The sequence below is a fragment of the Emiliania huxleyi genome (assembly GCF_000372725.1).
Source record: "Emiliania huxleyi CCMP1516 unplaced genomic scaffold EMIHUscaffold_3, whole genome shotgun sequence".
In the NCBI taxonomy this organism is placed as follows: Eukaryota; Haptophyta; order Isochrysidales; family Noelaerhabdaceae; genus Emiliania; species Emiliania huxleyi.
The window spans coordinates 2,309,747-2,334,625 of record NW_005199770.1 but is presented as its reverse complement, the minus strand read 5'-3'; the positions used below and the strand labels follow the sequence as shown (position 1 = coordinate 2,334,625).

Sequence of the window (24,879 nt, the reverse complement as noted above, 5' to 3'; positions counted from 1 at the left end):
CCAGGCCAGCCCCAACTAATCGATTGTGAGTCGAAGCGATGACTGTTGGAACCTATACGCGCGGCAGAGCTCCGTTAGTATCCTCCTACTCTGGTCTGGTTGTTGGCGCCGTTCCGCTGCGCTCGTTTCGTAACACTGCGTGTGACCACCTCGAGGTGGTTCTTGACCGTCAGCGTGAAGGACGCATGCCGCGCCCAGCCCTCCGGCAGCGTCGCCGAGTCGGCCGCGCTGAGGTAGAGCGAGAGCTGCCCCTGCTGATCGTCGCCCTTCGGGTAGAGATCAAGTGTCCTGCGGCAATATAGGCGTGAGACGTGGGGAGTGGCACGCCCCAGGAGCATCCCATCCTCGAGGCGGCCAAGGGAATTTGGGGTGAGAGCTGCGTCGCACCAGTTGAATGCTCCGGCCTGGAAGGTAGGAGAGGAGAGCTTCGTCTCCTCGATCTTTGAGAAGCCCGGGATAGGCCATGTGTACTCGCCGGAGGGGGGGGAGGGCAAAGGCTCCCGGCTGAGCTGGTTGAGGAAGACTTGAACGGTTCCCTTGTTGCCGTCGAAGAGCACCGCGAGGCCTTTGCCCTTGTGTGATGCAAGAGTCGCAGGGCCGACGACTGTGCCTCTCTCTCCGAACATCAACACATCTCCGTTGTCGAAGGAGGATGAGGAGCCATTGTAGTACACAAGGTCGTCCGGCGCAAACCCGCCAGGTAGAGGTGGAGGCGGATCTCGCGTGAGATTGCGTAGGTAGCAGACTCTGGGGAGCTGGTTGTGGGCGAAACGCATTGCGACGGCCGTGCGGGCGAAATCACCAGCCGCTTGGCCAGCGACGCGTCCTCTCCAGCCGTAAACGAGCCGGTCGCCATTATCAAATTTCGTGCCTGTGCCGTTGTAATAGAGCTCTTCGTCCAGAGCAAAGCCAGTGTAATAGAGCAGGTGCGGAGGCTCCCGGCTGAAAGGGTGTTTGTTGAAGAACAGTTGAACGTTTCCCTTGTTGCCATCGAAGAGCACCGTGAGGCCCTCTGCTGCTCTTGCAGGGCCGACAACCGTGCCTCTCAATCCGAATTCCAGCCCATCTCCGCTCGCGCCGGCATAGTAAACAGTGTCACCCACCAAGAACCCGTCGGGCAGCGGCCGCGGCGGCCGAGAGCTGAGAAGGCCGAAGTGCACGTCAGCGTCGGCCTCGTTGCCGGGAAAGCGCACGGACCACAGGAGAGGGTCAGACGCCAGCCCAATCACTCTTCCCCGCCGGCCATGGACAAGCTCGTCACCGTTTGGGAGGCGCTCGCTGCTGCCGACGTAGTAATAGCGCTCGCCGACGAAGGTATCGGAGAAGAAATCATGCATGCCGTCGTAGGCATCGGAGAAGAAATCATGCATGCCGTCGCCGGAGAAAATATTCTTTAAAATGTCGTCAACGTCGAAGGAGAAGCCATCATCGTCGTCAGCGCTGAGCATGGAGCCGTCATCGTCGTCAGCACTGAGCGCAGCGCAGCGCAGCGCCGGCGACAAGAAGGCCAGCAGCAGCAGCATCGATGGACGGTCACCGTTTGGCGCTCGCTGCAGCCGGTGGTTAGCGAACGCGAGAGAAGGAGCTCGGTGCGCGAAGAGACTAGACAGGCCAACCACACGAGGCGGCGCGCTTTCAAGAAACACAAACCTGCCGAGGTGAGCGATGAGTGAACGAAGCGGCAGGAGAGAGAACGACGAGAGTGTAAGGCCGCGAGGTGGCATGAAGGTTGCTGCGAGAATTGGCGAGAGATTGCGAAGAGAGATAGATAGGAAGAGAGAGGCCGTGCGTGGGCGACGGCTAGCACCAACCACACTTCCTCTCCTTAAAATCTCTGTGTGGTGGCGGCGTGCCGTCCTCCCATCCCTCCTTCCCTCTCTCTCAGGCTGCGATCGGATTTTATCTTATTCGCGTTGCTTGCCCGCCAAAAAAAGTCAATTCTTGACTTGGGCCCTCGGCCTGCGGGCGGCCTTCTCTCGAGGTCTCGAGATACACAAAACGGCCAATCGCGTTGCTGCTTGCAGCTCTCGAGTGCGGTTACTTACATCCGCGGAGAAGGGGCAACTCCGTGCACTGACGGTCGGCCGCCAGGAAACACGCCTCCGTCCGTGGCTCGGGTTACACCAATCCTCGCTACCCAACGCGGCCAAAGGATATCCACCTCGAGAACCTCGAGAGAACATCCGCATGGGTGGGAGAGTGAGATTTTCAGACCACTCTTCTCCATACTCTTCTCCATCGTTCGATGTCGTTGATGAGACACATATGTCGAGAAAATCGGCGAAAAGATCGGCTTCCCGACGCGTACGACGACGACGGTCACGACCCCCTCGCCCCTCAGTCCGGCGCTGGCACCCGTCAAGAAGAAGAAAGCCCCGGCTTCGGCTGTGGGCTGACAAGCTGCCGAGCCCAAGTCACTGAGAGAGTCGTGATTTCTTGTTGGTTTTCGAAAATCTCCCGTCAATCCCCGTGGTTCGAATCCACACAGGCCGAAGGTGATGGGTTCGCGTGTCTGGAGGTCTGAAGCCCACCCATTGAGGAAGTGGGGCACTGCTCCGCCCACCCTGATCATGCTGAACAAGCTCCTCTTGTAGCTCGATCGGTCACACCGCCATCGCCGTCGGGGAGAGGGGGGACGACACTGCTTCGGCAGCGTGTACCTCGATCCTGTACCGTGTTTGTTATGGAGCGAGTGGCGGATAAAGTCGTGTGAAAGAGCTGTGAAAGCGAAAGTATCGAAATTAATTGCCCGCCGCAGGCGAAGAAAATTTTCAGGGTTTTTTGGTCCCCTACGCCGAAGAAATCGAAGATTTCGGCGGGCGCCCGACGCGGTATGGATGGAGCACGCGCGCTGCCCGGCATGCCTGCAGCATCCAAACGAGACGCACGGCGTCGCTCAGCCGTGTCCACGCGGCTTCGCTCCTGTCCTAACCGGCGCCATCTGGGCGGCTGCTGCGGAGCTGCTGCCGGCGGTGCGGCAACTGGCCGACAGATACAACGCTCAGGGCACCCGCCGGCGATTCACTGGAAAGGAACGAAGGCGCCGCTGTCGGCGATTCACCGCCGTTCGTTCCCGTCTCTCAAGCTGGCTACACCGTCCATGGACGAGGGAGACGTCGACTCCTCTTTCGTCCCGGGCACTGTTCGCGCCGGAAGGCACTGTACACTGCGAAGTACATTAACCTTCATCCCTCCTACCGCCGGCCGGGAGTGCAGCCTTCGCCATCGCTGAGTGAGATTATCCTCGACTTTGGCACCTGCGAAGTAATGAACAACATGCAGTACGTCATATGCAATGGCGCTATGACAGCCCTGCGATGGGCGTCCTCGACGCAGACGAGGCGGAGCTCATCTGCACGGCGCAGATCGCCGACTTTCTCTCTCTCCCTGCGCGAGTGGTTGCGCCACCGTGGATGAGGCATATGGGCTGGGCAGGGGAGTTGGTAGAGGAGGTCGACTGAGGGCGCGAGGCCGCCAATCGTCACAGTCTGCTGCTGACTGTCTGTCGCTGACAGGTTGCGCATTGCGCTGGCCGCGCAGCGGCCTTTAGAAAATTTTGGCCGCAGGCCTAGGTTTTGAAAGATCAAGAGAATAAGCGCCGGTGAGGCTTTGAGAAGCTGCCGTTTGCGGCTTCCTAAGTCAACTTTTCGAGAGGAACGTTTTGGCTGAGCTAAAACTTCTCCAAAGTCGCGCGCGATCATCGAGTTTTGAGTCAATAATTATGAAAGGAAAGGGAGAGGGAGAGTTTTAGCTCAGCCAATCGATTCAGCGTGCTCTGAAACGCCCAAAACCGTCGAGTTTTTCGCCGTGGTCCAAACAGAGAGCTTAATATTTTGATTTTCTTGGCCACGGCCACGATTACCCGTCACTCGCTCTATGACCCCCCCCAATGAACACACCAGTGAGGGAGGGCGAGACGATCGAGGGGTCCCGTACCATGCGGAATCGACCCCCTATCCAGTGCTCAAGTGCTCAAGCTGTACGGAAGGCGGAAGCGCCGCCTGCTCCTCTCCCATGTTCACGCAAAAGCACAACCCCGGGCCCTTGCCCGAAATCGCACAAACAGTGACAGTCAGACACGAAACGCGGGCGGTCCCAGGGAAGGCAGCAAATACCTTATCGCGCGCGCCAGACGCCGACACAGAGGCCGACACAGAGGCCGCACCACCAACCATCTCAGGCGCGCGACCTCGAGCGCGCAACCGGAAAGAGTGTGGCGCTCAGTCGCCGCACGCATGCAGCGAGCGCCTCTCCATCATCTCCGCCTCATACGCCTCCTCCTCCTTGTTCTCCTTGAGGCGGAACTTGGAGAAGGCCCAGCTTTTTTTTTCGCGGCTCGCTTTCCGAATGGCGGAGAGAGCGTCTCATAAACCTACAGTCCCTCTAAAGCCACCCATTCCACGCCATTTGGCCGCGTCTCCGCGCATGTCCCCGCCTTTGCCGCCGCCGCCGCCGCCTTCGCCTCCGTGCAGCGGCCTGGCTGGCCGCACGCTGGTCCCCGGAGGCGGCGCCTGCAACACGTTGAACTCCGGCGGGGGCCCCCGGGCCCCGGGGGGGCGCCCCCCCCACAGAGCGGGAGAGGCCGTTCGCAGAGCCTTTTCCTCGGCTCAAACAACGCACAAGCTAAAGATGTTACCGCAGTATATATGTACACGCTCCGTGTGGGGGCCCGTGAACACCTTTAGCCCGTGGATCCTCGAGATCCGTATCCGATACATATCCCGTCGGCTCGGGGTGCGGTCGGGCGCTCGGGGTCGGGCTCGGGGGCCGCGCCTCTCTCTCCCGCACACATGGCGCCGCGACTCACACTTGGCCACACGGAGTCCTCTCATGCGTCCTCCGCGCGCGCCACACCCAACGCCGCGTCTTCCCGCCCACCCCGCCCCCTCCCCCTCCACCGCGGCTCATGAGACGGAGCCCAGCTCCTCCTCGGGGCAGCGCAGGATCCGCTGCACCTCCGCAGCGAGCGCGCCCACTCCGGCGCCCTCGGCCTCTCCCTCTCCGTTCCCCGCGCGGGACACCGCCCGCTCTATCAAGGAGAGCTTGCGCAGGTAGAAGTCCCGCTCGTCCCTCAGCTGCTGCATCTCCTGCGAGGGCCGCCCACAGACGCGCAGGCGTCAGCGCGGCGCACGCGCTACGCGCCGGAGAGAGAGGGGCGGGGAAGGGGGCGGCTTCGCGCCGCCGCTCGCCGCTCCGCAGCCGCCCTCCGAGCAGCGAGCGCCGGCTGCAGCTCCGCCAGAGCGGCGCTCGTCAGCGTCTCTGCTCCCGCCGGAGCGGCGGGCTCCGCCGCCGCGTCCACCGGCTTGACGCGGGTGCGCTTCTTCTCCGCGGCGGCCGAGCGGCTGCGAGAGTTGCCGTCGGCCGCCAGCTCCGCGTTGTTCTCCGCGTTGAAGTAGCTGTGCAGCTTTTGCAGCAGCGCGAGCGTCGCCTGCGGCTGGCCCTTTGCGAGGAGAGGCACGTCGCACGCGGCTGCGAGCTCACCCGAAGGGTCCACCCTCTCGAGAGCCACGCTCAGGAGCTTCAGGTTCGCGATTGTGTCCGATCCCGACCGCATCGTCGCGAGCTTTCGGATCTCGACGCTGCCCGGCCGCGCCGCCTCGACGAGGTGGCAGAGCACGACGCCGGTCGAGAGCTCCTTGAGCTCGCGGCTGACGGAGTGGCCGGAGAGGGAGGCGGCCCACTCGGAGAGCTCCTTCCGGGAGGCAGTGGGCATCTCGAAAAAATCAGAGTAGACAGAGAGAGAGCCGAGCGGGCGAGCGCGGCGAGACGGCAAGAGCGGAGCAGTGCTCAAATGCAAGAAAAAGAATTCGCGCGAAGGAGGTGAGAGACGAGCTGACGCGGCCTCTGCGGGTAGAATCGGGACGTACGGACGAGCCGAGGACGATAGAGAGACCGCGGGGGCGGGCACGAGTCCTCGACCGAAGAGAGCCGGCCTCACTTCACGGGGAGGGGCGGCGTGGCGATCCAGTGCCGCCGCCCTCGCCCGAGGAGTTGGGCATGGGACCACCGGAGGTGGAGTCAACAGGAGCAGGCAGAGTGGGCGAGACGGCGGCGGGGCCGCGGCCGAAAAAGGCTAGGAGGGGGGGTCGGGCCCCGCATCCGTTGCCCAACCAGCGGAAAGCGAGTGGGGGGAGGACCGAGGGGATAAGAGGGCCCCTCCAGACCGAGGGGGGGGAGGCCAGACCGGGAAGCCTCGAGGGGTGACGTCGAGTGAGGATGTACGTCGTGTGCGTGTCTGGTGTTTATTAGCTCCGAGTAGAGGGGGCGCTCCGCTGCTAGGGGAAACCTGGAGCGCGGACTAACCCTCGGAGACCCGTGTTTACTTTACGGCCCTTTCCCTGCGAACGCGCACCCCCTGGGCTAGGGCTCTCTTGCCCGCAACCCGATGCCAATCATCCGGCCCGCTGGGTGCGCTTCTCAGCTCCCCGGCCCTGGGTGTGCGGTTGCCGACTGCACTCCAAGTGCTCCAAGTGCGCGCTGTTTACAAAAAAGTTTTCCGCTCGCCCGTTGGCGCTCCTCTACGCCGCGTCGAGCAGCTCCTTCCCGACGAGGCCCCTGTCCCTCGCCTCGAGCAGGTACTCTGTGTGCAGCGGCGTCGTGTCGGGGATCTCCACCTTGATGCCCGCAGGGTTGGTCCGCGTGCCCGCCATCTTTGTGTAGCGGTAAAAGTAGCCGCTCGTGAACGGGAACGCGCCGGCGTCCAGCCGCGTGGGAAGAAACTCCATCGTGCGCGCGTAGTCGGCGAGCCGATCGTCGAGCCCAGAGAAGAGGGAGACGGAGAGTGTGTACCGGACAAACGAGGCGAGCTCGCGGCACATCGCGCCGACCTCCTCGCCGTGCTTGCCCGCCACCTCGCCCATCGACAGGCCGCCATGCGCCGCGCCGACGAGGTTGTACGCCTGCGGCGGCCAGGCGAGGGGGGGTGGGGGTGGGGGGTGGCGGGGAGGTGGCGGGCGGCGGCGTTGACGGCGGCGGCGGATCTGTTTCCGTATCTTGCGCGCGGCGTTCGGACGTGCCTGCGACGTGTCTGTGTCGTGCGTCTGGGAACTGCCTGCGTGTCTGGGCTGCCGTGACATAGACGAGCTGCTCGCCCACATCTCGGCTAGATCCCGGTCGGATCTCGGCTAGACCTCGGCCAGACCTCGGCCAGATCTCGGCTGCATCTCGGCTAGATCTCGGCTGCATCTCGGGCGGCTGCCGTGACAAAGACGAGCTTCTCGAGCGTCGTGCGGCGCGCGTCTCTCTGGTTCGCCTCGCGGCAAAGGATGCCGCCTGATCGCGGACCGAACCTGTGACGAGACGCCGTTCACAGCGCGGGGCTGCCGGCGGTGGGCAATGGCGGCCGCGCCGGTGCCCATCCGCATCGCAAAGGCTCCTGCTCATGGACACAGCGGGCGGCGTCGTGAACGCGCCGGCGTCGGGGCGGGGATGCGGCAGCGTGCCGTGTCTGTGTTTGGAGCTGCAAACACACAGCAGTGCTGTTGGAATACGCGTTCCGCATCGAGACTAGCGCGCCCGACCACTTTCCGTGGACCCGCGAGAGGCCGTCGGTCGTGCCGGACAGGTCCGTCACGCGCCCGTCGACCGGCTTGCCGCCGCGCCGCATCAGCGCGAGCCAGAGGGAGGCCTGTGTGAGGCCATGGAGAGCGACAACTTCGGACGCCCGTGAGGAGACGCTGACGCCTCTGCGGTGGGACCGAGCGCAGTGCTGCGCGCGCCTGGCAAGGGCCGTAGAGGCCGTGTCGCTGGAAGAGCGGCTCGAGCTGGCCGTCCGAGAGGAAGACGAGGTCGTCGCGCTTCTCCTCGGGGCAGAGCTCGATCGCGGCGTCCAGCTCCGCCGCGGGCACCGCCAGGTAGACTGGGCCGGGGTGTCCCGACGGAATCGCCTCGCCGCGGCCGAGGACGACGTCCTCAAAGCCGCGCCGCTCGCCAAACTCTCGCAGCATCTCGCCGATCTTGCCGCCGCCCACAATCACCGACGGCTGGTCCTCAGTCGGCTCGATCTCCGTCTTTCCGAGAAGGAAGTCGAAATACTCCTGCGTGGCGCGGCTGTCAGAGTTGACCTGCAGAGTCGGCAGCCGAGAGCGCGAGCAGCGTCGTCGGGCTGGCGGTGATCTCTGCAGCGCGGAGGTGGCGAGCAAGCAGCCGGCGGCGAGAGACACCAGCAGCATATGTCTCCCGAGAAAGAATTTCGCCCCAACAAAGAATTTTTCCTGGTATTATCTGGGACTCGCACATCGGCACACCAGCGGAGCCGCAAGAAAAATGTGTAACTTCCAAAAGTTTTTTCCGTTTTTCAAGTAGGGGGCAGCTCAGAACACAGGACAGGTTCCCCCCCCCCCCTCCCCCCCTGGCCGCGCTATGTATCGATGAGCCGCCGGCGACGGAAGCACATCCGCCGACATTGAGCCAAGTCTCATCTAGTTACGGAGAGCCCGTGGCACCCCACGAAACCGTAGGGCCGCGGCGGCGAAGGCGACCCCGGGGACACTGATGGCACTCTTTTTTGACGTCGACTCCGATGCTACGCCGCTCGTGGCCAAGCCGCGGCGCTCCGTGTGGACGCCGCTCGCCCTCGTGGGCGCGGCGGCCGGCCTCTGCACACTGCTCGGCGCCCCCACCATCGGCCTCCTCCTCCTCTCTGCCAAGGGCGGGAATCGGCCGGTGTCCATCCAAGTGTTTGGCGAATCCGCCTGCCCGGACACGCGCGACTTCTTCCTCGGCCCGCTTCCCATCGCCGTGGCCGCCTTGGGCGACGCGGCCCAGGTGGAGTATGTCGGCTTTGGCAATGCCTATTACGACACGTGGGCTGGCTCCGTCCCTGCCCCCTCCGGCTGCAACAGCTCCGCCGCGTGCCGCTACAACGCGACGACGCGGGACAGCTTCTTCAACGCGTGCGGGGCTGGCTCGAAACACCCTCCCTCCTCGTGTTTCGAGGGCTCCCCGAGGTGCCAGCACGGCGCGAGCGAGTGCCTGGCCAACCGCGTGCAGGCCTGCGCCGAGATGAGTGCACCGTTTGCCGCGTGCTACTTCGCCGCGCTCGATGGAAAGACGCCGTCGCTGGGCGCGTGGAAGGCCGGCAGTCCGCCCGAGGACATCCTCGCCGTCGGCAAGAAGTGCGCCGCAACCGTGGGGCTCAAGTGGCGCAAGGTCGAGTCCTGCATCAACGGCACGCGCGGCGACGAGCTGGTCGAGGCTGCCGCCGCCCGGACTCCGACGCATGCGGGCGTGCCCTACGTGCTGGTCGACGGCAAGGAACTCAAGGAGACGGACGACGCGGCGGCCATTGTCCGCGCGGTGTGTGCCGCGGTTCCCGGCGGAGGCCCTGCGGTGTGCAACGCTGTGCCTTTCAAGCTGCCGCCGCGGACTGAGGAAGAGCGGCAGCGGGCCGAGCAGGAGCGCGAGCGCGAGGAGCAGCGGGCCGAGCAGGAGAAGCAGCGGGCCGAGCAGGAGCGCGAGCAGGAGAAGCAGCGGGCCGAGTACGAGCGCGAGCGCCAACAGCAGCGGGCCGAGCAGGAGAAGCAGCGGGCCGAGCAGGAGCGCGAGCGCCAACAGCAGCGCGCCGAGCAGGAGGCGGAGCGCGCCAAGCTGGAGCGCGAGCGCGAGAAGCGGCAGGCGGAGAAGGAGCGCGAGTGGCGCGAGCGGGAGGACGAGAAGAAGCGCGAGAAGGCGAAGCTCGACGAGGAGCGCGAGGAGGAGCGCGACGCCGACGCCGACCGCAAGCACCACGAGAGCAAGGACGCCGACGCCGACCGCGAGCACGATGACGACGATGTTGCGGAGACGGGCGACTCGGACGACGACAGCAAGGTGTCGGCTCTGCATCCCGCCCAGGACACCCCACTCCGCCCTGGACCCATTGACCACCGCGCCTGGGCCCTCGCTGCAGCACCACCATGACCACCACGACGCGGACGACGCCGACGACGCCGACGCGAAGCACGACGACGCCACGGACTCGGACAAGGACGACAAGAAGGACGACGACGACGCGAAGCACGACGACGCCACGGACTCGGACAAGGACGACAAGAAGGACGACGACGCCAAGGCCGCCAACCCCTTCCTTTCCCTTCTGCTTGCCTCGAAGAACAAGGACACTGGGACTTGCTGCTACAGCAAGACCGGCCCCTCGAACTGCGAGCACCCGCGCGACTGGTGCAACGAGAATGAGGCGAAGTGCACGGATTGCGGCGGCACTTTCTGGACGGCTGAGCAGATCGATGACTTCGAGCGCCGCAAGGTGCGAGATGCTGATCCCTCAATACGCCTCATAAACTCACAACAACGACTCGTCTCAGCGCCCCCCACCTTGTTCAGGACGAAAAGAAGGACCAAGACACGAGGCACGGCGACGACAGCAAGGACGACGACGCCGACCGCGAGCACGATGACGACGATGTTGCGGAGAAGAGCGACTCAGACGACGACAGCAAGGTGTCGGCTCTGCATCCCGCCCAGGACACCCCACTCCGCCCTGGACCCATTGACCACCGCGCCTGGGCCCTCGCTGCAGCACCACCATGACCACCACGACGCGGACGACGCCGACGACGCCGACGCGAAGCACGACGACGCCACGGACTCGGACAAGGACGACAAGAAGGACGGCGACGACGTTAAGCACGACGACGGCAGCAAGGACGACGAGCGCGCCAAGGATAGCGATGAGTCGGACAAGGCTTGAGAATGCTCATCTTGCTTCTTGGTGCGGAACATTGTTTACCCACTGCATCTCCGCGGCTCCGCTCCCGCCGGCGCGGAACAGCGCGGCTGTGCAGAACTGATGCGATGCGCGCTCAGCGCGAGCTTGCGCCATCGCGCGCATCGCGCATGTGGAGTGGTGTGTCGCTTGTGACGGCCGCTCGCTCCTCTGCCCGGTGCCCGCGCGCTTCGACACCCAGTTCACTTGAGTGTTGAGTCTTGACCAGCAGCAGGAGCACGGCACCCGGCGCCGCGTGTTTCACTGTTCGCTTGCCATCTATAATATGTCTAATGAGTAGTGTCACAAGTAATACCTAAAGAGTGTCGATATGGACATAGAACACGAGTAAAGCCGTACGGCTTTACGCGCGAGAGCTACGTTGTAGCCTACGACAGTGATCAGTGTGTACACGACACACCTGTATAGTACAGCTACAGGGAGAGATTAGGCGTGCGGTGGACTAACCCATTACCCATAGGTTTTACGGTCACAACTCACATTTTTGGCGAGGATTAGATAACGGCTTTTCGGTTTGTTTCGGACTTTCGCTACACAGCTTTCCGCGGACGACTGGAGTACAGAACACGACGAGTACAGTGCTGCGCCGGCATAGGTTTTGGATATTGCGCGAATCGTCTCGTCCGTCTGCTTGGTCGGCCGCGTAAGACCGTGTAGGCACGATGACAACGATAGGGTCAGCCGCAACCGCAGTTGTCGCCCAGTGCCGCGATCTCAGGATCGTTCTCCGCCATGAGGAAAGCGGCCGCCATGTTGGCAACATCCCACGGCCCAACGAAACACTCTCCCATGTCGACCTTCTCCATCTCCCCGCCCACCTTCATCAGCAGCCGCCCGATGTCGTCTTCGCCCGCCTCCCTCGCATCCGCGTACGCCTGCGCCGCCACGCTCGCCACTCGCACGTGGTCCTCCTGCTCGATCCACTCGTCGTCCAGCTTGGTCGCCAGCGAAGTCACCATGCGGGAGGCGACAGCAGCGACGTCCGCGGAAGCCGTGGCATCGAGAGGCGCGCCGCCCATCGTCGCGACGGCGCGCCGTGGCGGCTTCAGCAGCGACCGCGGTGGGAGCAGCGTGCTCCGCGAAGGGAGCAGCGCGCTCCGCGATGGGAGCAGCGAGCAGGCAGCGCCCAAGAACAGAAACATCAGATCACGCCTCCACAGAGCGGCGAGGAGTCCGAGCGAGATGGTGGACTTTCCAACGTGCTCCGCTGCCCCGGAGAATTTTTTTGTCTGCTTTCTTTCTTTTTCCGTTTGAGAATTCTTTCTTTTTCCGTGTATTGTTTAGTTTAGCACTCGACGCCTAGAGCCTTGCTCGGGCACGCACAAGGCGTGCAGGCAGGGCAGCCAGTGGGAGACCCGACACCCGATTGCACCGGGGCTGTGAAAGTTGGAAGGACGCACGTCGGACAGCTCACCATGGACGCGCACGCTCCCGCCACTAGGTCGCTGTTCAGCGGAGGCAGATTGGTCGGGCTGGCGGCAGCAGGACTGCTCGCCTGGACCGCGCTCATCGCAGCGCTCCTCGCGCCGGCGCGGCTGCCCCCTCGCATTGCTCCGCCAGCGTGGAGATCCGCGTCGGCGCTAGCGGCGGCCGCGGACGGTGCCGATGTGACTGACTTTGAGCGGCGGTGGTCGAACGAGCTGCTCGCCAGCCTAGAGGACTCTCCTCTGGACGAGTCGGCCGCAGTGACCGTGGCGGAGCTGCGGGCATCGCTCGAGGCTCGGGACCGCCTGGCCGCACCCCGTGGCAAGGCGGGCTCGAGGGATGGCGGCCAGCTGAGGCATCCGCAGCCGATCGCCGCTTCTTCGACTGAGGTGCCCAGCTATGACCCGTCCAAGGTGTCGGAGCTGGTCTCTGCCGCGAGTGCTGCCGCTGCCGCGACTGCCGCCGCCGCCGGGGGCGGTGACGGAGCGGCAGCGCTGCTCCGTGACATGTCTTCGGCGCTCTCAAAGCTTGACTCGGAGCAGCAGACGCTGCATGAGCGGCTGGCTACGCTGCAGCCGAGCCTGGGCAACTACAACCCGAAGGATGTCGACGCGCTCACTCGCGCGGCCGAGCTAGCAACCTCGCGCGAAGCGGTCAGTGGGGCTCTCCCCAACCTGTTGCGCGATTTGCGGTCGGCGGTGAAGGAGCAGGTCGAGAGCGGCAAGGAGCTCAAGGCGAAGCTGGAGGTGCAGTCCAACCTGCAGGCGCGAGCTTCGGCGCGGGCTGGTGTGCTGCGGGACCTCGTGCTCCGACGCGGCGACACGCGCGTCAAGCTCGAGGCGAGCCTCCACCTCACAAAGAGCAACGCCTCTCGCCCTTGTTCCACGCCTGGCAGTCGCCCAGATGCGGCCGCGTCGACTCGGCTGTGTGACCTCGAGCCCGCTCCCGCCCTCCGACAGGTGCTCTTCTCGGACCTCACCGAGGCGGTCCACGAAGCGGTCGACGCGGCGTCAAAGGGCATAGGGGTGCCCACAAAGCCGGGTATCGGGTACGACGCGCCGCCACGGCCGGCGTGGATCGCAGCGCTGGAGGAGCTGCGCTCGGCCAGTGGAGCGGAACTCGCCGCTTGCGACGAGACCAATCGCACGCTCTCCGCAGCACTACTGCAAGCCGAGTCCAAGGCTGCCGCCGCCGCTGCCGCCGCGGCGACTGCCGCCACTGCCGCCGCTGCCGCCGCCGCGACGGCCGTGCCTCCGGCGACGCCTTCCGCTAATGCCACGCCCCCCGCTGCTGTCGCTTCCACTCCCGCCGTCAGCACACTCAGTCGGACGACCGCGGCAGCTCCGGCTCCGGAGCCGGCTGGATTAGCAGCAGGTGCGCCAGCGGCGGTGCCCCTGGCGTCGGCGGTGGTTGCGCCAGCGCTGGAAGCAGCCCCGATTGTGGCGGAGCGACCCGCAGTGGGAGCGATAGCGGCGGAGCCGACAGCCGCCGCAGGTACGGCGGAGGCCGCCGCCGCTGCGGCCTTGCCTCTCTTTGACAACGCGGCGGCAGGGCACGCTGTGCCCACTTCGGAGACGCCTGCAGCAGATGTTGCGGTGCCTGCATGGGGAGCCTGAACAGAGCACTGTGAGGTTCGGCGAGGAGCCGTGTCCCTCCACAGGACTCTTGACTCCGCCACCCTGGCCAACCCGCACCTCGCCACACTCCCATAGCTATTGCCGCCTCGAACCGACATCCGTCTCCCCGTACAGTGAAGAAAGAGGAAGTCCGTACCCCTCACGCCACGAGAGCGCAGAGGCAGAGCGGTCAGAGAGGTGCTTTTTCCAAAGCGAGATGGGAGTAAAATGTGAGCCACGGTACGGGCCCGTAGCCCACCACTGGGGAGGCGCGGCGGGACAGCTGTGACAGCGCATCGTGGTCGGCTTGCGGCCGCGCGTCCAGAAGGAGAAGCCCAGCGCCCGCCCCACACCCACACTGCCCCTATACTGGCCGCGCAGCAGTCGCGCTCCCAATACGTGCATCACTTTTGTGACAGGTTTCAGACTTTGAGCGGGGCCATATCTCGGTAACTACATTGATGGTCCACCTGAAAACTCTTCGGATTTGGAACGGGCGCCCGGCGCCCGTTCGAACGGCGATGAGTTCTGAGGGAGGGTGTAGAGGATGTAGAGTGTAGAGCGCTGTAGAGCTGTAGAGATGTAGAGCGCTCTGGAGCGCTGTAGAGCTGTAGAGCTCTACATCCGGCGCTGGACGATGTGAGTCCGATGTAGAGCGATGTAGAGGCGCTCGACAACGTGAAATCTCTACAACAAACTCTACATCATAAGCGGCGAACGAGGCACGGTCGCTCTCCGACATTGAGGCGCGTTGCACTTGCCAGTGCTGCCCTGGCCTTCTGTCTGCCCGCCCAATGGGTGAGAGGTGCCTCTGCTGCTGTGGCATGCCTCACGGCTGCGACTGGCCGGCGCCTCGGCGCGTCAGCTCGGCTAGGTGTAGCGATAGTGGCCAGCGCAACTCGCCTGGACTCAACGCTCAGCCACGGAGCTCCCGCACGCGCTGGCGCTAGGCATGGCGCATGCAACGCGTCTGAATGCTCGCCTCGCCTCGCGCAAATGCGACCGTCCTCGCACACCGCCTGCTAAAGAAGCACAGCGACGAATGCGGCACCGGCGACACATGGCAGGCTGGTCATGACGCAGTTATAGGGTTTTGTGTGCCGTCAGAGTGACTCTCTGTGTGTCAGGGATAGTCAGGGCTGTCCATCAGAGCTCCAGTAAGCTCAGAGACACCCCATTAGTGCGACTCGACCTCTTTGAGTCACTGCCTTCCCGGCGGTTTGGCTGTAGAGCCTCTACAACCAACTCTACAGCAAAATCGCGCTCTACATCGCTCTACATCGGACTCACATCGTCCCGCGCCGGATGTAGAGCTCTAGAGCTCTACAGCGCTCCAGAGCGCTCTACATCTCTACAGCTCTACAGCGCTCTACACTCTACATCCTCTACACCCTCCCTCACGGGATGAGTTCTCCGGTGGACCATCAATGTTTACCGAGATATGGCCGCTCAAAGTCTGAGATCTGTCACAAAAGTGATGCACGTATTTGGGTGGGAGCGCGACTGGCAGTCGAAGCGGCGCCCCGGTGTCCGTACCGGCAGTGCACGCGGCCGCGCTCAGAGGCGCTAGCTGCGCGATCGCGAGAGGTGCCCGGTTGACTCGCCCGCTGTGGAGACTGGAGTCTCAGTCGTGGTTCACGCGGGGCTTGCATTGGGTTGCATGTCCCGCTCCTCTCGTGCTGGCACACACTCCACACTCTCTATATACGAGACCATGGGTGTGAGGTAAATCCACGCTACTTGACCTCATCGGCAGGAGGACCGGGCACTACAACCCCGGTCCACAAGGTCCACACACACCCGTACCCGCTAGGCGGACCTAGGACAAGCTCGTCTCCGCAGCCCGCGACCGCCTCTGCCGGATGTGCTCACACAAGTCTGCGCTCGAAAGCTCGTAGGTGCCGAGCAGAATCAAGACGTGGACTCCGGCGTAGCTCAGCCAGGAACGAACGGTGCGCCCATCGCCCCAGAGGAGGAGCCCGGTCGCCTGGTTGAGGACCAGAGAGCCGCAGGAGGCCATCGGGATGAAGGTGGCCTGGTTAAGCTTGACGGCCGCGACGATGCTCGAGGCGAGGTTGGTGCACGTTGTCAGCGCCAGGAGCGCCAGGACGAGGCCCAAGCTCGCCCCGTCGACCAGGACGAGGAGTTTGCCGAGGGTGGTCAGCGACGAGGTCGAGGTGGCCTGCGCTGCCACGTAGACTGCCAGTAGGGTGCCTTCTCCCAGCTGCACCCTCGTCGCGTACGCCCCGCCGCCAACCTTGTCGAGGCGTGCGCGGATCTGCCCTCTCTCGCGGTCGACGGCCATCCCCGCCACCGCAGCGGCCCACGCCACGCCCATGAATAGCACCCACAAGAGAGCAGCAGGGCTGGCCAGCTGCTCGGCGACCACGGCGCCGCCAGCGGCTGGCCCTGCGTCAACTAGCAGAGTGGTCGCCGTCGCGAGCACAAGCGTGCCAACCTGTTGCGACTTGGTGTACGACTGCATGCCCAGTGCGCTCATGAGCAGCAGCGTCCACAGCTGCATGCTTCCCATGTAAACGGGCAGCGTGATGGACACTGGGCCATACCAGGACGCAGCCGTCGAGCTGCCGCCGGCACCGATCTGTCCGATGGCATACAGAGCTAGGAAGCAGCCCTGCGTCGAGGCGGAGAAGGCATCGCCGTTTCGAGCCGTTCGGACGAGGTGCGCGGGGACGCGATCGACAGGAGGCTCAGCACGTAGCAGAGGGAGCCAAAGAGGGAGAGCGAGACGGCAAGCGTCAGCGACGTGTGGCCCCATTCCATGAGCGTGAGACCGCTAGCGTTCCGGCGGAGGCTGCCTGCTACGGTGCGCAGCTTGCAGGCACTTCACGTTGGGCACTGCGTGGCTGCCTGGCTGGAGAGAACTGGGCAGCTCCTGGCGAAAACGGCCGTGTGAGCGCGAAAAACTATTTTTTCGCCCGAGCTGCCGCACCATCCGGAGCTTGTAGCCCTTGTTTGTGCCCTTGGCACCGTGGAGTGCTGGGGGGGGCGACAGGGAGGATGTGGCCCTGAGTTATGTGTACGCCGACTCAGGGTGTGTGTGTGGCAGCCAGCTGGCTGTGTGTCTTTTGTGAGCCTGCTTGTGTCTGTGTGTCGCTCGTGCGTGTCGTCATCATCTGTCCAGCGTCCACCCATACCGCGTTGGTGTCCAGTCCGAGCCTGGCTGTTCTTCACCTTTCTACCTACCTACCTAGAGCTGTGCGGCCGATCGCGTAGAAGCCCCTCAGATGAGTGGTCAGATGAAGAGAGAGAGAGATTTTTAGCAATACCAAACAACTCTAACACTCACACGTCATTTGGGGCCTGGAGCCCTGTTCACGCGCGCTAGTGCCCGGGAGCGAGGAATCCGGAGGGGAGCACAAATAGGAGGCCCAGGGCCCAGCCAGCCTTGAGGCTGCCCAGCCTTGCCCTCGCTCGTGCCGCCTATAGTGCGCGTATCCTATGTGAGAGAGATCCCCTGTGCCCTGTTCACAGCCCTCTCCGCGCGGCGCCCCCCCTCCCTCTCTCTTTTGCAAAATCCTGCAAAAGGTGGGGACGTGTCTGTCCTCGACCCAGCCCTAACTGGCGCGCATCTGCCATCTCTCTGCCGGGTCGCCGTTAATCTCTCTGCGACTCTGGCACTCTGCCGCATGCATCCCAGTCGCCACAGCAACCGCCGGCGGACCTGCCACCACCAATTAGCTTGCACCGCCACTCCGCAATCGCGGCGACGGACCAACCTGCGTGAACCTCCCTCGCAGCCATGCTCCGCCCAGCGCTGCTTAGTGCTTTCCGGTTTAATTTTCGGGTTTGCATAAAACACCCGTCCCCGCGGCTAGGGTGCTGGATGAGGACGGGTACGATGCGCTAGCCCCCGCAGTCGGGGGGGTGTTGCCGGCGCTGGTAGATGACCTCTCTCGGAGAAGAGCCGGAGGGACCTTGGCGCCGGGGTCACGAGGAACTTGCAAGTCGTGGCCGAGGCGGCGACGGGAGCGGTGCAGAGGTGGATCCAGCTCAATGATGAGGCTACGGCGCGCATAACGAAGAGAGAGGAACACATCGAGTGGCTGAGGAAGCTCTTCGCTGGGTGGAAGGAGGCCCGGCCGGCCTCGAGGGAGTCACGGAGGAGGAGGGATAACGGAGGTAACGTGCGGACAGGCCAGCAGCCAGTGGGACGAACGAGGGCCGCGACGGCGGCCCAAGCGGGAGGGAGCGGAGACAGTGGGCAGCGAGCGAAGTGGGTGAGACTGATGATGCTCCTTCGACTTAGGGAGCGGTTTAGCTGCTGGGCGGGCTTCAGGGTGGTGCTCGCGAGAAAAGGAATCGACGCGATGTGCAAAGCATACAAGAAGAGGAGAAAGAAGGGGAGAGAGACCGGCGATGACGAAACAGAAGGCAAGCTAGCGCTGGCGAGAGCAGGGCAGACCCGGGAACGGGGGAGTCGGAGCAGACGGCATCGACCGCCGAGGGAACGTTGGGAAGAGGCACGAGGAGGGCGGCGACCTCAACCGACTATGGAGGACCCGTCGCCAAACGACGCAGGGCAGACGACGGGGAGGCGGAGCAGACGCGCAGGGCGAGACGAGGGAGGGAGCAGGACGTTGCGGAGATCAGCAGGAGGATGTACGAAGAGATTAAGAGCAGCAGGGACCCGAGGGACCCGCATGTGGAAGACGGCTAGTGCTAGTCCCCCGTCGGGAGGACGACCCCGGCTAGTCGCCCTACGCCGTACCATTACCCTACGCCGACCACACCCACAAAGAACCCTGCACTGTGCACGAAGATCGCACGGACGGGGACCTGTTCCTTTTTACCCATCTCGCAGTAGAGCGTAGAGGTGTTCGTTTTTCAGAGTATTTATTACCCCACGGCTCTAAAGTACCCACAGCGCACAGGCCAGGGTGTATATACGTGTAGTGGGTACAATGATGTAGTAGGTGTCCGGCGCTGTGGAGATGCGAGGGTTGCCACCCCTGCATGCCCCACCACGTTGTGTGTGTGGAGAATTTACATTACCCTTGTGGCAGTGATGCACAGACCACCTAGCAGACCACCCGAGACGTACCCGAGTACGTACCGCTCTTCTACCTCATGGCAGTCATGCACGGAACGAGTTCACCCTTTGCCGCACTAGCTGCCACGCGGCCGCCTCCCACGCCTGGAGCCCAGCGAGAGAACGGGGCAGCGGCGCCAGAAGCATGGTAGGGACGACGCACGCAACGGCCACCATGACTGCAAGCAAGCGCCATGCTCCGCGCCTCCGCGTCCCCGTCAAATCGATGTAGCTTCTTGCGGCGTACAGCACGCACCGTGCCGTCACGGCGCGCACTAGCGTCGGACAGAAGCGTGAATCGGCCAAGTTGGCGGCGGCACATTCGGTGCAGTCTTTTGGAGCGGTCGTCCCTGCGTACACCTTCGCCAGCACCTGATTCGTCGAAACGATCGTCTCTGCGGCTCGGGCGGCTTGGTGCAGCGCGATCTTTCGGAGCCCTCGCGGCGTGCTTGCGCCGAAAGCGGCGGTGGGAGGGCTGAGCGACGCGAGCAGACTACAGAGCGCGGAGATGAGCATGTACATGCGCACACTGAATTTCTTTTGTTCTCTGACTCCCGCGGACGCCAAACTTCCCTGCCTTCCCGACCTGTTCCTTTTTAAGTTCACACCTCAAATCACGGCGCTTCAGTCTGGGATCGCCCCCGCCGCCGCGTTGTAGATCGTGCTCGCTTCACATAAAACGCACAACTCCGGACCCAAGACGCACAAGCACAGACAGTGCTCGCTTCACCGCGCCCCAACAAACTCCCTGGCGCCTATCAAGCGTGGTCACGCCGCCCCTCGATCCCCGCCGGCAGGTTCTTGCGCGTGTATTCGAGAATGCCGTTCGGACTTCAGAGCAATTCCTTCTCGAGCGGGCACGGCACCGAGGCCAACGGCCACATCTCCACGGCGATGGGGATGGCGACCGTCGCGGGCGGCGACGTCTCGACGTCGATGGGCGTCGGCACCTACGCGGCCTCGTATGGCGAGGTGGCGATCGGGATGTACAACGAGGCGCCCGCCGCCGCCTCAACGCACGGGATCGCAAGCGCGGATGCGGTGCTGCGCGTCGGCACCGGAAGCTCGGCAAAGGCTCGCCGCGACTCGCTGCGCGTCATGAAGTCGGGCGCTGTCGTGGTGTTGGCGGCGGACGGCACCACGTTCGACGTCGCGACCGAGCTGGCTAAGATCAGCGCCGGAGCCGCACCATCGGTGAGCGCACGCCCTGCTCACACGATGACCACACGTCGCGTCTGCCTTCCCCCAACCGTCCTCCCCCACCACCACAGACGCCCAAGGCCGACCGCGTCGCGGCACTCGAGGCAGAGGTGGCCCAGCTCAAGGAGATTGTCGCGAAGCTCGTCCAGCTTGCGGGAGTCACCGACAACGGCGCAGGCCGCTCGAGCGAGGTCGAGCTCTCCAACGCGTAAAGCCCCTCCCCCGCCCAACTCCCCCGCGGGGGGTGGAGCAGGGTGCCGCTCCCCATTCCCCGGGGATGTCTCGTCGCTCGAGTCAATTTTGAGGACCCCGCGAGCGGCGAGAGGGCGCGAGCGAGGGGGGGCTGAGACGGGCGCGCCGCCGCACGCCGCCGTCGCCGCCCGGGGTAGGGCCATGTGAGTAGAGCGATGGGCCTCTCGCTGTATATTTTATGGCGACACTCCGGTGTGTACTCTCTCCGGTGTGTTGTCGTGTACATTTCATACACTCCCCACGATCTTCTCTCTCACAAGGCGTTGTCAAGGCTCATGAGTCATGTAGAGATGTACGGCTCAGCAGCTGCTCAGCCAGTGCAGGCGTGGGAAGCGGAAGCGCGCAGCGCAGAGCGGCGACCTCCTCCTCTTACCAGCTCCTCTACTATGGACGCCCATGATGGCGAGGGCCCCGACGAGGAGGTGGCGAGATGGCGGTGCGAGATGGCAGCGGCTGCCATCACCGACACCGTTGCGACGAGCATAGCCGGAACGCATAGATTGCGCAAGAGGGCTGTGCGCAGGCCAGCGCGGTGGCGTCCACCAATGCCAACACTGGCAGCCTCAATTCGCAGACTGCCATGGACCAGGCACGCCGGGCAGCAGAGGCGTGTAGAAGTCAGAGACACGCCCGGCTCTCCGCCGCTAGCTGTCTTGTGAGGACCGAAGTCTCTCCCTCCTCCGTTCCAAGTCCTGCTCCAGCGCCGCACCCGTCGGCACCTTTGACGCCCTCTGTGCTGCACGAATGGCCTCATACCGCTCGATCGCGGCTTGCTTACTCGCTGCTCTCTCCTCGGCGCTTGAAGAGGGCTCGCTCTGTTGGCGGTTCTGAAGCCCGGAGATGTAGCCTGCCGAGCCTGCCAGAACGGTTAGCGCCCCAAGATTGAGCAAGTATCTGGCCGCCGAGCCCGCCATCACTCTCTCTCTCCTGTTCGCGCGCGAGCCGATCCGAAAGTCCGCAACGTCCCTTCACACGTGGCAAGGCTGCTGGGGCGCCCGCTCCATCAACTCGTACGTAGAGCTCCGCCCGGACAGCCTCGTCCCGCGCCCGAGATGCTATCGTCCTTCTCGCCGTCGGCCGAGGCGCACCGCCTGGTCAGCCACCACCGTCTCAACCTCACCATCATGCCCGTGGAGCACACGGCCTCCTCTCGTCGATTTGCCGACTGCTTGGCCGGCGTCTCCTCCGCTGTGTGTGCGCACCGCCGTGCGCCCATGCGTGCCGCGCATCACGACACGAGGCCATGTTGGACGGCAGGCGGGACCATGCTCTCTCTCGAAAGCGTCCGCCAGCGCTCGCCTCCCACCGAGTCCACCTCCACGGAATCCGCGTTTGATATGGTACCACAGCCACCATCGGCTACATTCCGCTTTGCTCCTCACCTGCTTCTCGGATGCAACCACTCTCTATTCCACGACAAGCAGGCCCGAATCGGCGTGCTGCCCTGGGCGCGCGGCCTGCAGAGGAGCATTGGCCTGCTGAACTATTGCCGCACCGGCCAACATCGGGGCGGAGGATTGCCGCCGGCGCCGGCACCGGCGGTGACTCTCGATGTTAGTGAGGTCCTATTTGCAATAATGACGAGCGGCCCTCTTCTCGCGACGCGGGCGCGGCACCTTGAGCGTGTCCTCTATCAGCAGGGCGCCAGGCACGTCGAGCTATTTGCAGAAATAGAAGCAGAAAACACGACGCGGCTGCCAGAAGCGGCACGGCTGCAGGAGCTGCTGCAGTGCAATACCCGCCGAGGTGGCTGCCAGGGAGGCGTGTTGCATGTCGCGCAGAAGCACCTCGAGCTACTCTGGACGCTTGGCTCCCGAGCGCGGAGGCCGCATCTGCCACGGTGGGTGGTTGTGGCCGACGATGATACCTTCCTCTGGGTCAATCGCTGGGTCAAGGCGCTGGCAAACTTCAACGACACGCGGCCGCTCTTCGTTGGAGGCGGTGGGGCGCGGACACACATGTGTGGCCCGAGGCTGTGCGACAAAGCGCGCTACGTGAGCCAGTGGCGCTTCATTCCACAGGTGAACACGCACGGCGGCGGGATGGGGTATGCCCTCACCATGGCCGCGCTCCGTCGGATGCGCCACGCGCTTGCGCGCGGCGCATGTCTTGACACTAGCTTCGGCGACGCAGCCACGGGCTTCTGCGCCGCAGTGGCCGGAGTGCAGCAAGTGCTTCTGCCGGGAGCGATGATCAACAGCAACGCGGCTGATCTCATGCGGGCGGCGTCGCATCATCGCGTGAAAATGAACGTGTCGTACTATCGTGACCGACTCCTGCCGATCCGCGGGGAGCTGCTCTCCTACCACAAGCTGCTCCAGCAGAGCGGCAGCGAAACCATGCTCTGTTGGGCGACCCACGGAGAGTGCGACAAGCGATGTGCCGGACTCGCCACAGCGGCCGCTGCCTCTCGCAGGTCAACGTCGCTCGCGCTCGATCCCTTATTGAACACCAGTAAGAGTAACGGCTAAAGAGATAGGATTGGCTTCACAATCATCGTACATCGATGACAGTGTGCCACGGCACGCACCGCAGGCCCGCGTAGTACACAGAGAGCCCTAACCGCGCATAACGTATATAGATACCACACCCGTGCACTGCTGCACAGAGTAAAAGGTAAGGGGTAAGAGCGGGCGGTAAGAGGTAAACGTCTCCACACACACAAAGTGGTGGGGCAAGGGGGGGCGACCCTCGCATCTCCACGCCCGGGACACGGGCAGGAGCCCCACGGCATTCAAAGGGCAAGCACCGGCCCGGTGCCGTGGGTGAGCAACCTGGTCCTAGCAGACCTGCACCCCAGTCCCCAGACCCCACTCCCTCTCCCTCTCCCAGACACAAGTCACAACTGTGGGGGGTTGCTGCAGTACTCAGGTAATTTCTCGGTGCATCGTGTGTAACGTAATACGTACAAACACAGGTATTTTACAAAGTAGAGTAACCGGGCGGCGGCAGAGCAGCTGAGCTCTCCCGGCCCCACCTCCCCGCACCCGCAGCGCGCGCACCCGCAGCGCACACACAAACGGGTCAGAACGTACACATGCCGTCAGATCAGATCACGAGTCAGAGAGGGCGGGGACTCACGAACCGCACGGGCGGGCGAGGTCGTACGAGCCACCACACGCATCATGCAAACGAGAGAGAGCAGGTGCAGATGTAGACAAGCCGTGCAACCGGCGACAAGCGGCCCCGTCTCAGGCGATCTGCGTCACGGCGTCGAGGGGGCGCCCCCCCACAAGCCGCTTCTTGAGCGGCGGCTCCTCGGGCTGCACGTCCAGAGCGGGGCCCCGCATCTCCACGAACACCTTCTCATCCGCGGCGGCGACCACCTCGCGCGGCATCGTCGCGCGCCACGGGAAGAAGTGGGCGAGGAAGGGGTGGCAGAGCGCCTCGGACGGGGTGAGGCGGCGGCGAGGGTCGTACTGCAACATGCCTGCCCAGAGAGCGCGCCACAGGGTGAGAGGCCAGAGTGGTGGTGGTGGGCGAAGGGGATGAGTGGGTAGGTTTGGGAGGGGGATTGGGGGGGGAGGGGGGGGGGCGATCGGGCTCGGGTGCGCGTGCCGGTGACGAGGTCAAGAAAGAGCTGCGCCTGGCTGCTGCGCGGCGCGCCAAGCCGCTCCGTCAGCCGCGCGCGGAGCTGCGTCGGCGGGAGGGGTGGCGGCTGGTGCGCCACGAGGTGGTGCAGCTCGGCGTGGTACTTCGCGCCGTCAAAGAGGCCCTGCGGTGGTCGGCCAAGCAGCTGCGCAACCTGCCGCCGCGAGGGCGAGGCGGGGGGTGGCGGGTGGCGCGCCCAGAGATGGGAGACCGAGGGCTGAGGGGCGGCGGCGAGGCAGCCTGCTCTACGCTAGAAGGGGCCGACGATGCGCGCTCCATCGGGGGGCGGGGGGGAGGAGGGTGGACGGACCTGCACCGCGAGCCCGCCGCGCGACGCGGCCTGGAGCAGGTAGCGGCCGGCGAACAGCTCGCAGAGAGTGACCCCGAGCGACCACATGTCGATCCCAAAGCCGAAGGGGGCGCCGAAGATGACCTCCTGCGCTCGAGCGGGCAGCGCCGTCGCGCGCGCACGCGGCTCGACCTGTGTCTCGGCTGCATCTCGGCTGCATCTCGGCTCTCTCTCGGCTCTCTCTCGGCTCTCCCGGCTGCATCTCGGCACTGTCTTGGCTCTCTCTCGGCTCTCTCTCGGCTCTCCCTCGGTCCGGAGCTCGGTATCTCGGCTATATCTCGCGCCGGAGCTCGGTATCTCGGCTATATCTCGCGCCGGAGCTCGGTATCTCGGCTCTCCCTCGCGCCGGAGCTCGGTATCTCGGCTATATCTCGCGCCGGAGCTCGGTATCTCGGCTCTCCCTCGCGCCGGAGCTCGGTATCTCGGCTCTATCTCGCGCCGGAGCTCGGTACCCCAGCGTCTGGACGTCGAACGTGTCGTAGTACGCCTTTGACTGTCTCGGCGAACGACCGGCTGAGAGAGGCGGCGGCGGCAGCCGCGGGCACCGCCGTCTCGCCTCTCGCTCGGCGGCCTTGCCCTCGACCTCTCGGGCGGTGCCTCGGGATCTCGGCGGTGCCTCGGCGGCATCTCGGCTGCATCTCGGCTGCATCTCGCGCCTCGGCCGGCGTCA

The 24,879-nt window shown here is 64.4% G+C and overlaps 8 protein-coding genes across 8 annotated transcripts in view; 2 read left to right on the top strand and 6 right to left on the bottom strand.

Moving 5' to 3' along the window:
- Positions 1-74: 74 nt before the first annotated feature.
- EMIHUDRAFT_195782 (hypothetical protein) lies at positions 75-1,448 on the bottom strand (the record flags this gene model as incomplete). Its single annotated transcript, XM_005775529.1, has 2 exons — positions 75-288; positions 388-1,448. 2 exons carry the CDS (start codon positions 1,446-1,448, stop codon positions 75-77), a joined length of 1,275 nt encoding a protein of 424 aa, XP_005775586.1.
- Positions 1,449-4,904: 3,456 nt separating this feature from the next.
- On the bottom strand, positions 4,905-5,713 carry EMIHUDRAFT_195779 (hypothetical protein; the record flags this gene model as incomplete). Its single annotated transcript, XM_005775528.1, has 2 exons — positions 4,905-5,087; positions 5,300-5,713. The coding sequence occupies 2 exons, from the start codon at positions 5,711-5,713 to the stop codon at positions 4,905-4,907; spliced, it is 597 nt and encodes a 198-aa protein (XP_005775585.1).
- A 771-nt stretch (positions 5,714-6,484) lies between these two features.
- On the bottom strand, positions 6,485-8,165 carry EMIHUDRAFT_432195 (hypothetical protein). The gene is made up of 5 exons (XM_005775527.1): positions 7,719-8,165; positions 7,516-7,627; positions 7,349-7,375; positions 7,199-7,272; positions 6,485-6,899 (listed from the first exon to the last, which is right to left on the bottom strand). Exons 1-5 carry the CDS (start codon positions 7,944-7,946, stop codon positions 6,519-6,521), a joined length of 822 nt encoding a protein of 273 aa, XP_005775584.1. The 5' UTR covers positions 7,947-8,165; the 3' UTR covers positions 6,485-6,518.
- Positions 8,166-8,265: 100 nt separating this feature from the next.
- EMIHUDRAFT_447849 (hypothetical protein) lies at positions 8,266-11,013 on the top strand (the record flags this gene model as incomplete). Its single annotated transcript, XM_005775526.1, has 5 exons — positions 8,266-8,300; positions 8,460-9,632; positions 10,120-10,243; positions 10,321-10,437; positions 10,517-11,013. The coding sequence occupies 5 exons, from the start codon at positions 8,266-8,268 to the stop codon at positions 10,685-10,687; spliced, it is 1,620 nt and encodes a 539-aa protein (XP_005775583.1). The 3' UTR covers positions 10,688-11,013.
- A 387-nt stretch (positions 11,014-11,400) lies between these two features.
- Positions 11,401-16,543, bottom strand: EMIHUDRAFT_95724 (hypothetical protein; the record flags this gene model as incomplete). Its single annotated transcript, XM_005775525.1, has 3 exons — positions 11,401-11,875; positions 12,823-12,906; positions 15,615-16,543. 3 exons carry the CDS (start codon positions 16,541-16,543, stop codon positions 11,401-11,403), a joined length of 1,488 nt encoding a protein of 495 aa, XP_005775582.1.
- A 2,319-nt stretch (positions 16,544-18,862) lies between these two features.
- Positions 18,863-19,333, bottom strand: EMIHUDRAFT_195773 (hypothetical protein; the record flags this gene model as incomplete). Its single annotated transcript, XM_005775524.1, has 1 exon — positions 18,863-19,333. The coding sequence occupies one exon, from the start codon at positions 19,331-19,333 to the stop codon at positions 18,863-18,865; it is 471 nt and encodes a 156-aa protein (XP_005775581.1).
- A 303-nt stretch (positions 19,334-19,636) lies between these two features.
- EMIHUDRAFT_447846 (hypothetical protein) lies at positions 19,637-20,510 on the top strand (the record flags this gene model as incomplete). The annotated part of the gene is made up of 2 exons (XM_005775523.1): positions 19,637-20,011; positions 20,089-20,510. 2 exons carry the CDS (start codon positions 19,637-19,639, stop codon positions 20,227-20,229), a joined length of 516 nt encoding a protein of 171 aa, XP_005775580.1. The 3' UTR covers positions 20,230-20,510.
- A 2,639-nt stretch (positions 20,511-23,149) lies between these two features.
- The window catches only part of EMIHUDRAFT_447845 (hypothetical protein), a 2,844-nt gene continuing 1,114 nt past the window's right edge, over positions 23,150-24,879 (bottom strand). Inside the window, exons 3-7 of the mRNA XM_005775522.1 lie at positions 24,866-24,878; positions 24,654-24,702; positions 24,171-24,301; positions 23,828-24,014; positions 23,150-23,699 (exon numbers count right to left, since the gene is read on the bottom strand). Of these exons, the coding sequence (XP_005775579.1) occupies positions 23,461-23,699; positions 23,828-24,014; positions 24,171-24,301; positions 24,654-24,702; positions 24,866-24,878 (619 nt within the window). The 3' untranslated portion in view covers positions 23,150-23,460. The remainder of the gene's footprint in view (positions 23,700-23,827; positions 24,015-24,170; positions 24,302-24,653; positions 24,703-24,865; position 24,879) is intronic.